At 40.0% G+C, this 12,191-nt stretch overlaps 1 protein-coding gene across 1 annotated transcript; it reads left to right on the top strand.

The window, feature by feature from the left end:
* Nucleotides 1-475: 475 nt before the first annotated feature.
* LOC148191240 (uncharacterized) lies at nt 476-3,900 on the top strand. The gene is made up of 6 exons (XM_088101343.1): nt 476-680; nt 2,536-2,916; nt 3,025-3,168; nt 3,250-3,350; nt 3,432-3,650; nt 3,843-3,900. Exons 1-6 carry the CDS (start codon nt 510-512, stop codon nt 3,898-3,900), a joined length of 1,074 nt encoding a protein of 357 aa, XP_087957469.1. The 5' UTR covers nt 476-509.
* The last annotated feature ends 8,291 nt before the right edge of the window (nt 3,901-12,191 follow it).

Here is a 12,191-nt window from a genome sequence, read left to right as displayed (position 1 = left end):
AGATGGGATAAAGACTTGGGAAGATTTATAAGTGTCATGCACATTAAATGCATGGTTTTAAATTATTCTATAGTGGTATACTTTCATATTTAATCACTGAGTTGTAAATATTAAATAACTATGATGTGGAATATGAAAGAACTTTCTTTTATAGATTTCTGATCAATTAAAATAGAATGATTCTATTCATGATTGTGAAAAGTTTAAATTTTTACACGTTTTTATGAAATTCAAATTAGGGGCATTACAATAATCATTGGGTGGGTGCTTGTTGATATCACAGGGTGTAATTCCAGGTGTAATATTCCTCTGTAATGTATAAAAGGGTAAGTATAGCATGTAATATGACAAATGCTTCCATCTAAATTTTATAGTTTTTATTAATTTGAATTTTGATTTGCATCTTTTTTAATCTAAAATTTTTATTGAAGTAAGCACATTCTTGTCTCTGTCTATTGCAGGAACTTCATGAACAGTAACTCAGTTTATGTGAAGATCATAAGAGGAAGATGAAAAGACATTATAGGCTTTGGTGGCCAAAGGAACTTATATCAAACCAAGAATCATCCCCTAGTATTTTGTTTGGGTGGTTTGTCACCTGTTCACCATCATCATTTGATGTGATTGTAGCCTTTACTTACAGTGAAGGCTTGCTTTCTAGTTCTACTACTAGCATTGAGGTACAAAAATGAATTTGAGTTCACAATTCCTTTTCCTTGCATACAGGTTAGAGTAAGGCACTAGGAAGCACTAACACTTCTATAAATAGCGTTTTGTTATGTCCCACACTTTTTGGACACGACAATTGTCAAACACTCCTTCAAAACATGGTTCAACATGTGTCCAACACTCCTCAATTGTGTCAGAAGTAAACAGTATTTTTTCAGATTAGACACCTCCATACATCTTGGACACCTCTTAGAAACGACCTGAGTATGAATACAAACAGTAAACTGAAATCTATTATTGGTTAAACACTTCATAGACACTATAATTGTACAAAAGTAAAAAGAAATTAAAGAAAACAAATTTTACTTTAAACAATGCAATACTAATTGTTAAGAAGTGATTTTTAAGTCTAATTCAACCTCACAAAACTGACTTATAAAGTGAAGTTTGTATTTACATATATACTCATTGACTTTATTTCTAGTCGATGTGGGACTTCCAACATACCTCCTCACACCAAGGTATTATACATCTCGTACATGAAACTAGACATTAATGGGTGATCCGATAGCGATCTGATAATGGGTGGAATGATATCCCAACAACACAAATCTCGCTAGGATAGGCTCTAACACATGATTCTGATACCATGTTAAGAAGTTAATTTAAACCTAACTCAATCCCACAAAACTGATTTGTAAGATAAGGTTTGCATCCACATGTATACTCTAATTGACGTTATCTCTAGTCAATGTGAGACTTCCAACACTAATAACATTTTTTGAGGTTTGTTTCTATCAAACTTATCTAGTTATTTTAGCTACTAAGACACATGTTTCTTAGTTAGAATTCTATTGTGAGGCTGTTATTATATGGAAAGTGCAGCAAATATGTTTATAAGGAAAGTGTGAAGTATATTAATGTTAAATTTCAATTGAAATATTTATCATGATTATATATATGTATGTATGCATGGATGCATATATACATGTGCGTAGATATATGCATGCATACACATATATATGATATCAGCTTTTGCCATGTCCACTATTTTGGATATTAGCCGTGTCCCGTGTAAGTGTCGTGTCTGTGTTGGAGTCCATGTTTCTTTGGTAAATTAAATTGAATTGCAATAGAAGCAATCAATGTATTGGTTGTATGTTAGAGCTATTAATTGCAGAGGAAATTTTGGGTTTACTTTTTTGTTATAGTCGTCTAGTTACTGCAAGAGTTTCGACATGAGCATTTTTTCTCGTAGAATATTCAGTTTGGTTTGTCGTTGTGTGTGTGTGTGTATTTATGACGTCATTGATGTTGTCGTGTTGTAATTTTTTGACACTAACATGTCCGTTTGGGAATCTGAGCCAACAAATGGAATAACAATACCAGCAATGAATATATTGATTGTATGCTGTCACAACTATTAATTGTAGAGGAAGTTTTGGGTTTCCGTTCGTTATTTAAGTAACAACAAGAGTTTCAAGTTTAAATGGACATGAATATTTTTCCTCTTAGAATATTCAGTTAGGTATCAGTTTTATGGTTAATATTTACCCAAATATTAGGTTCATGTGTGTAAAATTTATTGGAAGATATGTTCACAAATTTGTGGAAAAGCCGTGAAAAAGTTTAATGGTAAAATAAAATGATCTGGACAGGCATTAAATCATACTTGAAATGGTGCATAAGTACTTTGTTTGTGTTAGTTATTAAAATCTTCATTCTTTGACAATATGAATGGGGTCGGAGAAATCCCACTTTTAAGTCCTTGTAATGATTCTCTCCTTCCTACATGTTGTCTTTGGTGGTTTCTGGAATAATCTAGGGTAACAAGAATGACTGACAAAGAACTTCTACTCTCTCTAGGGGATCATTCATGATGCATGTGGGAGAATGCCTTCATTTCTTGAGGATAAGTCCAAGTTCTCTGTACTTGGCCTGTCTGTCACTGACCCTACTGCTAGTAATAGTTTGATGAATGAGATGGAGTATGACAAAAAGAAGTTATCTGAGTATGGCAATGCATTGGAAGAGGGAAGTACAGATACAAAGAATTACTGTAGGAGTTGTCGTTGCTTCCAGTTAGATTGTTCATTGAGGAAAAGTACACAATATGTTCTTGGAAAAAGTAACTGGGTCCTGCTCACATTTGATTCTCTTGAGCATAGTGATCTAGGACTGCAAAGGCTTCCGAATCTGGACCACATTCATTGGAATGGGCAAATTCTGTCACAATATGATGTTCACGTATGTAAGTCATTATTTCTTCTACTTGCCTTTCTGCAAGTACTAGCGCTTTCTGAAGACTTTTACCGCAATCTCAAACAAATATATATGATATTCAACTACTTGTAGGTCATAATTTATGAAACACCTGCTTATGCTGCTCATCATTTCTCATTATGTCATTTGAGTTCGTCGAATGAGCAAGCTAAAGTTTCTGTTAAACATCCTAAGTGGGTCGAGAAGCTTCATAATAAGCAGCAATTCATTGATTTGGTAATGAGTTTACCTTATTCATTTTTGGGTATACAGGTTTTTTTTTTCTTGTTAACCTGCCTTTTTGAATTTTCACCCCAGGATACAGTTATTCTGGAAATTAATTGCACAGTTGCTGCTAAAAGAACTTTTGAGACACACCTGGTCCCAAGATCCTCAAGCCGGCTCTCGATATTTCCTGTGTACACACTTTAACTACTGATGCCTCATCTTTGGCTCACTTTTTTCTTCAAGATCTAATGATTTATTTCGTTACTTTTCAGGCTTGTTGTCATAGGGCATATGTTTTCCAAGTTTTTGGCTTCGTTCTCCACCATGCTTTATATTGTTCTCCAGTTTTTCCAAACGCATTTTAATAATGAATCCGAACCATGGATGTATGTGACATCAGCAAATGTATTCAAGAAAACTGCTTGGATAAATATGCAAATCCGCTGTCAGATATTATATTGGCCAATCGTTCTTCAGAAGAATGCCCTCAGGTAATATTAAATTTTAGGTAAACTATATCACTTTGTGTGATTGGTGGTGGGTTTCAAATTTTGGATATGTCTGGCTTTAATATTTGACAAAGTCATTGTAAATTAGTTTCCATAGAAGACAAGTTTTAGTGGGGGGTGTTAACGGAACCAAACCCATCTAAACTGGTAAAATTTTATTATGTTTCATTTCAGTTTCTTTACAGTAGAAAAAGGGCATAAGGCTCCACCAAGTGGGGTTTGGGGAGGATAGAGGTGTGTAGTCTCAGTAGGTTGTTTCAAGGATTTGAAGCCATAATATCCTGGCCATGATGTGGAAACCTTATAGTTATCCAAGGCTCACCCTTTGTTTCCTTACTGTTATCACATAATTTTGGAGGTTAGATTAAATCATGTGAACTCAATCTATTGTGAATACAATCTGATGGGGTATGGGATTGGAATAACATAACATATAATATTGATATTAGTACTTTTAGGTGTCTTGACTATGGTAGCTGAATCAAGGTTCAAATTGTAAATGTAGGGGGTGGGCTTTTTTCCTATTCATGAATCATGTGGTCTATGATTAATAGTTAAACATACATATTCATTTCACAAGGCACTTGACAGTGCAAATTCATGATAAATAAATAAGAAACATAAGCCTAAAAGCATTTAATAACATATTTAACTTACAGAACAGAACATGTAACATCCCAAAATTATACAGTCAGCAACTATATAATAGAATATTAACATGTATTAATATGATAAAGCAGTTTTAAAAGCAAAGAGAGCAGAGCTCATAAATGGCCGAACGGCCTTACATTTATATACCTAAACTAACGAGCGTTCACAAAATAATGAGGACGAACGGTTTACAAAAATAAACACCGAACGTCCAAATATTTACAACAAACAAAAGGGCGCTCGCTCACAAGTGGCCCGCTATCCTAACTACACTAATTAAAAACCGAACGTACTACTGTTCGACCTTCACTTCCACTTCTACGAGATTCTCCTCAGCTAGGATTTCCTCTTCAAGCGTTTGCTCCAGGGAAGCATCTCCATCTGCTCACATCCACACGGATGATCATTGCAAGGACAAGACGGATATACATATACAGACAACACAATGGAAAACGCAAGGGTAAGCTTATTGAATTTAATTCAAGTCAAACATACATTTCATACATATCAAATACACAATCAACTAAGTCACAATACATACTCAAATTCATTCATTAATTCAATCCAAATCCTGATACTAGACCGACCGTCCGGACTGTATGAATCCTGTGTAGCTAAGGCGTCCGTGCACCCAGGTGGGTAACTGGAATGCTCATCAGTAGCCACCTGAGGTTAGTCTGTTCTGTCCAAGTTACAGTTATGGACTAGACCTCCTGCCATTCCCACGCATGACATACTCCTCTCTACTTGAGAACGAGCACTCACGGAATATCAGGATGAACCACCATCTAAGCTTACCACGTTCATACTTTACAAATCTCAATTTCCATTCAAGAGTTGTTCCTCCCTGGAACGCTCGTTCAAAATCAACAATCATAATTTTATCTCTTACACCATTCGCACATCTTAATCTTTCATCTTATTCACACTTTCATTCTTAGTTCCACTTCCTTAAAAGAATGAACGTCCAGCCCTCTTTGTAATAGAGGACGAACGTTAATACAATACCAAGAAGGCTCGTTCACGAGTAACATAAAACCAACACAGGTTATTAGACGGACTTCATTGCAACTTGAATCAGTTAGATGAACTGACTCTAGTACGCTCTGGAAAATACTTAGAATAATTTAAATTCAATAACGCTAGAGCGAATCCAATGGATAGATACATCACAAGTTGTTTAGATAAATAAACCGAGCACTATTTAATTCAGGAGACAAACCGCCAGTCAATGACCGAGCGCGAAAATAGACATTTAATGAAGTTTTTGGACGAACGTCACTAAAGTCTTGGACGAACGTTACTAGATCTATTGGACGAACACTATTTAAATTTATGGACGAACGCTATTACAATTCAGGACGAACGTTATGAGAATTCAAGACGAACGCTATTTCCGCTTGTTGGCAATTACGGAAAGAACGAGCGTTCGGTATAAGACCGAGCGCTACTTATCACTTACACTTTGGGACGAGCGTTCGGTATAAGACCGAGCGCCACTTAGAACGTACGCTTTTAGATTGAGACTATTCACTGATCCAAAATCATAGAAATTCGGGATTTATATAAGGTGAGATACTTAAAGTTTATGTTTTAATAATTTGACTAAGAGTTCAAAGGGATATTTTCAGGCTTCTCAAATTCTCACACAACACTCAAGATGTTTACGTCTGGCCGAACGCTCAAACGTAATACTATATTTAAGAGGGCGTTCGGCCTCAAGGATAATCCTTTCCAAATGAAAGGGTTCAGCTATTTCAAGAATTTACTAAGAATACCGAACGGTCAATGACCGTATCAATAACGAACGTTCATTTTCATAGAATTTCATATTCCAATTCAACTTACAGTACACACATTTTTCAGTATAAACTTTCATACATCAAATTACTCATATTATAGTACAAAATCCATACTTTTTCATGCATCATCTCATCATACAGCTCACTTTTAATTTAATCAAACCATAGAATATTTCATCATTTCCATACATCAATTCAGATCATACTCATATACTCCAAAAATCAAATATCAAACATCATACTGCATACAAATTTACAGAACGCTCATACAGTACAGAACATATAATTCCCAGTACATTCATACATCACAGTAAATCACAAGAATTAAACTTAATAAGCTTCCCTTACCCGGATTTAGTAGTGTGCGTTCGTTCTTCAGAAAAATCAGATTCCAGTACAATCTCTTCTACCCTTAAAGTTCAACTCAAAACTCCTTAAACTAAAAATTACAGAAAACCAATATTGGTTCAGAGAAGGTGCATGCAAATTCAGAATGAGGCTTGCATGTTGATAATGAAGAGTAGTTGAGGACGTGAAACTTACCCGTTTCAGAATCCAAAACCGTTCGGTTCAAGATGAAGCTCACGGTGCAGGGATCGTTCTCACGGTGTTGAAACGTGAACGGATCAGAGAATGGTGAGTTGCAGAAGAGAGAAGGAGAATGGTTTTTAGAGAGAAGGTAGAGGATTTGGGAAGATCAGAAATTTTGGGGAAGAAGATGAAGTGTGCAGAAGAATGGGAAGAGTTTTCCAGAATTCATTTTCTCTTCCCAGGCAGGACGTGCGTCCATTCTTCTGCTGCCACATGGATTCCACTAACGGTTTAGAATGTTCCAAAAGTGACATTTGGCAGTTGCATGTAGAGTTGTGTGTGTGTGCGTTTTTAATGGCACTGATCACGTGTCACAGTGCATTAATGGAAGCAGAGAGGTGAATCATCACAGAAATAATGAGACGTGACAGAACACATTATACAAAATATACATTTTAGTAAAATGTGTTATTGGTGTGCCAGTGGTGGCCCATATCCACATCAGTGAAAAGCATGGTAGTTGAATCGCCAATCGTATTTCGTATCAGAGAGCTTAAATTTTGAATCGTGAATTGTAGGATTCATAAGCATTAAAAAATGTAAAATATACTTAAATATATAAGATACATAAATATGCAAAATGCATTTATTAAATTAATTTATTATATACATTTTTACCTTAAATATACATGTTTTATTATTATATAGCATGGTACTGTGTGAATAACAACAATGCCTCAATGAATGAAATTTGAATTTTCACAAACCTAGAATTCTGCATTTCAATTTCCTGTTTCTCTGATGGTCACCACGACATTCAAATTTTCACAAACCTAGAACTCCCGTGGGAGCCTCCTCTGCCGATGGCTCCTCTTCCTCCTCCTCCTCCCTCTACCATTGTCGCTTCTAGTGCCTCGCTTGCCACTCACTCCCCTCTTGCGACAACGAATGAAGCAGAAGTGGATCCTGGCAAAAAGCAATCCAGAACTCGACCGACTCAACTCACTTATGTGGAAATCTTCTCTTCCTCAAAACGATGGCGAAGACACTTTTTCCTTGTTCATTGGCTCCAACGAATAAGAGGTGAGAGGTGAGAGTTGAGAAACCAAAAAGAAATTAAGGATTTACAAACCAATGGAGGTTGGTTTGTAAACCAAATTAGGGTTTTTACAAACCAAATTGGACAACCCAACCCAAAAACCCAAATTTATGGAGGTGCGGTTCAAGCCACAATTCCCAATCCAAAACGGGATTAATGTAATTCGAAGAACGAATTGTGATTTGATGACGATACTAGAGCAAAAGCAATTCTTCATGTGATTCGTATCATCGCTTTTGAGAATCACATTATTTTGTGTGGATCTGAATCGTTCGGTACTTACTACTTGAGCATAGCCATTCTATTTCCTCCCTCCCGTTAATTCCTTCCCCTGTTCTACTTGGGTTCCCCTTCCTCTCCCTTAATATTTCAAACCCAATACATTCACGTGCAGGATTTCTATTATGCTTCAATTGCATATATAATATAGGAGTTTTTGCAGCTTGTAGTTTGTTTTGCTTTGGATATTGTATTTATCTTTTGGTAAGATGTCTTACATTGATTGGGAATATGGCCAGAGTATTCCTTATAAGCCTTGACCAATCTTCCTCTCTTGAGCTAGCTTTTAGGAGTACCTATCGGTCAATGTTATGATATCAAGGTTCTGTGATTAAGTGATCTAGAGTTTCTGAGGTGTTTGTGTGTGACCATGCTTTAAACCCAAAGGGCTCTTGTACGAGGGAGTTGGTCTGAATTATAATGTAAAACAATTAATGTGTCTTCACCTAAAAGGATTTTGTTTCTTATCATTGTATCTATTACACATTATAAATAAGGTTTAATCCTTTTCGACATCCTTATTTGTGTACGAATGTCTCAGATGGGTCCTCGTTTTCTAAAGTGTATCAAAATGGTCCTTAATTTTCAAAATTGATATCAATTGAGTCCTTTCCGTTAAGTTGGCTGGACGGCGTTAAAAAAATTGATGAGTGGATGCTGAGATGACGAACGAACGCTCGTCCACCAGCGAACGAACGCTCGTCGACCTCTTACTGCTGGACGACCGTTCGTTCCACACTGGACGATCGTTCGTTCGGTGGTCAACGAGCGTTCGTTCGCTGGTGGACGAGCGTTCGTTCGCTGGTGGACGAGCGTTCGTTCGCTGGTGGACGAGCGTTCGTTCGCTGGTGGACGAGCGTTCGTTCGCTGGTGGACGAGCGTTCGTTCGCTGGTGGACGAGCGTTCGTTCGCTGGTGGACGAGCGTTCGTTCGCTGGTGGACGAGCGTTCGTTCGTCATCTCAGCATCCACTCATCAATTTTTTTAACGCCATCCAGCCAACTTAACGGAAAGGACTCAATTGATATCAATTTTCAAAATTAAGGACCATTTTGATACACTTTAGAAAACGGGGACCCATCTGAGACATTCGTACATAAATAGGGATGTTGAAAAGGATTAAACCTTATAAATAAATATACTTGTGTGTACTTGTTAGGGATTCTGAGAATAATTCCTATCCAGCTCTCGTTCTAACTCAAACACCACAATCAAGAATAGGAGAAGACAGAATAGAATGAGTGGTATTCACAACAAAGAATCACGAATACAATGTAACTAGGAGCTTAACCTCCTTCACCAGGTACTGAGACCGGTCTACACAAACAAAACTATCCAACCACCCCCTGAAACACTAAGGGTCCTAATATATAGGCCCCTTTTCCCGCCCTCTCACTTAACTGATTAGCAGTTAAGTAGTTACGTGTTCTGTTTCCCCTTCCTCCTCTCATAGACTCTTCATGTCCTAACATTACTTCCCCCCTGGAGATTAACCTTGTCCCCAAGGTTAAAGTCGGGAAACTGCTCCTGCATCACCACCCGATCCTCCCAAGTAGCGTTCTCCACTCCTTCATTCTGCCATTCAACTAAAACTTGCTCGCGTGGGTTTCCTTCTTGTTGCTGGACCCGGCTACTGATCACTCTGCTTGGCCAACATGTGGGTCCATGTACTTGTAAGTCAGTTGGCAATTCCTTCTCCACTTGCTTCGTTCCTATTGCTAGTTTGAGTTGGGACACGTGGAACACGGGATGTATTCTAGCATTCTCTGGTAACTGTAGCTTAAACGCCACCTCCCCTATCTTCTGAAGTACCTTAAATGGTCCGTAGTACCGTGCTGCCAGTTTTGGGTGTAGTCTTACCGGCATAGAAGTTTGTCGGTGTGGCCTAACTTTTAAATGCACCCAATCATCCACCTTGATGGATACGGGTCTCCTTTTACGATTGGCTTGTTTCACCATCATGTCTTGCGCCCTCTCCAAATGAAACCAGAGTTGCTGCAAGGCTTCATCCCTCGTCTGCAACTCTTGCGCAACTGCCTCTACCATGGTCTCCCCTGGGATGAATCTGGTGATTGCTGGTGGTGTCCTGCCATAAACTACTTCAAATGGCGTACACTTGGCCGCTCCTTGATAACTGGTGTTATACCAATACTCGGCCCAGGGAAGTATGGTACACCAGTTCTTTGGCTGCTCCGAACAGAAGCAACGTAAATATCCTTCCAGTACGCGGTTAAGTGTCTCGGTCTGTCCATCGGTCTCGGGGTGGTATGCAGTACTCATCTGGAGACGGGTTCCCTGCATCTTGAACATTTCTTTCCAAAAGATGCTGAGGAATAAAGGGTCGCGATCACTTACTATCGTTTTTGGCACCCCGTGCAACTTAACAACCTCCTTTACAAATGCTTCAGCTACAGTTCGCGCCGTGTATGGGTGTTTGAGAGGAAGGAAATGACCATATTTGCTTAAACGGTCCACTACTACGAGGATGGCGTCATTCCCTCTGGATTTCGGTAGTCTCACAATAAAATCCATACTGATGTCTTCCCAAATCGCTTGGGGAATCGGTAATGGTTGCAGCAGACCTTGGGGAGATGCTGAAAGGTACTTATGTTGCTGGCACACTAGGCATCTAGCCACATACTCCGTCACGCTCTTCTTCATCCCAAGCCAGAATAACGATTGGGCCATCCTCCTATACGTTCGGTACACCCCCGAATGCCCGCCCGTCGGGATCGTATGAAACTCAGCGAGCAGTTTTGGGATCCACTCCGACTTCGCTGCTAGGACCAGCCGACCCTTGTAATGTAGCCGCCCATGCTCAATCGTATACGCGGGATGCGTGTTCGGGTCCTTGGAGATGTCCTCCTTGATCTTCTGCAGCTCGGCGTCTTCTTCTACCTCCCTTATTACCTCTTGGAAATCTCGCCAGTACGGTCGCACTACTCCCATTAATTCGACCTCCCCCTCTTCTGATGCCGATTCATCCTCTTCCGCTCGCTCCTCCCTTTCTCTTTGAAATAACGCATCAGCTACTACCCGGTTCGTGGCCCCTGTTCTGTATACGATGTCGAAGTCGTAGCCAAGCAACTTGGCTATCCAGTGTTGTTGGGCCTGCGTCGTCACCCTCTGTTCCAGCAAGAACCGTAAGCTCTTCTGGTCCTATACACTACAAACTTCCGCCCCAATAGATAGGGTCGCCAGTGCTGTACTGCCATCGCCACCGCCATGAGCTCTTTTTCGTATATTGACTTCCCCATATTTGCACCCGACAACGCTTTGCTATAATACGCTATCGGCCTCCTCCCCTGTGACAGAACCGCTCCAAGTCCTCCGCCAGACGCATCGCATTCCACCGAGAACGGCTGCGTGAAGTCCGGCAATGCCAGCACCGGCGCCGTCGTCACCGCAATCTTCAACTTCTCCATTGCTTCCTTGGCCGCCTCTGTCCACACAAAGTTTCCCTTTTTCAACATCTCTGTGAGGGGTTTCGCTATCTTCCCATAGTCCCGAACGAACCTTCGATAGTACCCTGTCAAACCCAAAAACCCCTATAATGCCTTCAGTGTTTTGGGTTCTCCCCATGCGACGACCACCCCGACCTTTTCTTTATCCATCTTGACCCCTTGCTCCGTGATGACGTGCCCTAGATAGCGGATTGACCTCTTTCCAAACTCGCTCTTCTTCCGATTGGCCACCCAGTTCTGTTGTTGCAGACGGTTCATCACTTGCTTCACATGCTCCAAATGTGCCGCCCACGTCGTGCTGTAAATCAGAATGTCGTCAAAGAAGACGAGCACGCACCTCTGGAGGTATGGCCTGAATAGGTCATTCATGGCGTTCTGGAAAGTGGCGGGGGCATTGGTGAGGCCGAACGGCATCACCAAAAATTCGTAGTGCCCCGAGTGCGTTCGAAATGCTGTTTTCTGAACGTCCGCTTCGCTCATCCGGATTTGGTGGTAACCGGCCTTGAGGTCCACCTTCGAGAAATAACGTGCGCCTTGGAGCTCGTCCAACAATTCTTCAATCACTGGGATCGGAAACTTATTAGGGACGGTGGCTCTGTTCAACGCTCGGTAATCTATACAGAACCTCCAGCTACCATCTTTCTTTTTAACGAGTATGACAGGGCTGGAGTAAGGGCTTACGCTCGGCCTTATAACAC

The sequence above is a fragment of the Vigna umbellata genome, chromosome 11, assembly GCF_029865625.1.
Source record: "Vigna umbellata cultivar VRB3 chromosome 11, Vumbellata_1.0, whole genome shotgun sequence".
Lineage (NCBI taxonomy): Eukaryota > Viridiplantae > Streptophyta > Magnoliopsida > Fabales > Fabaceae > Vigna > Vigna umbellata.
The sequence above is the reverse complement of the archived record's forward strand: the minus strand, read 5'-3'. Positions and strand labels throughout refer to the sequence as shown.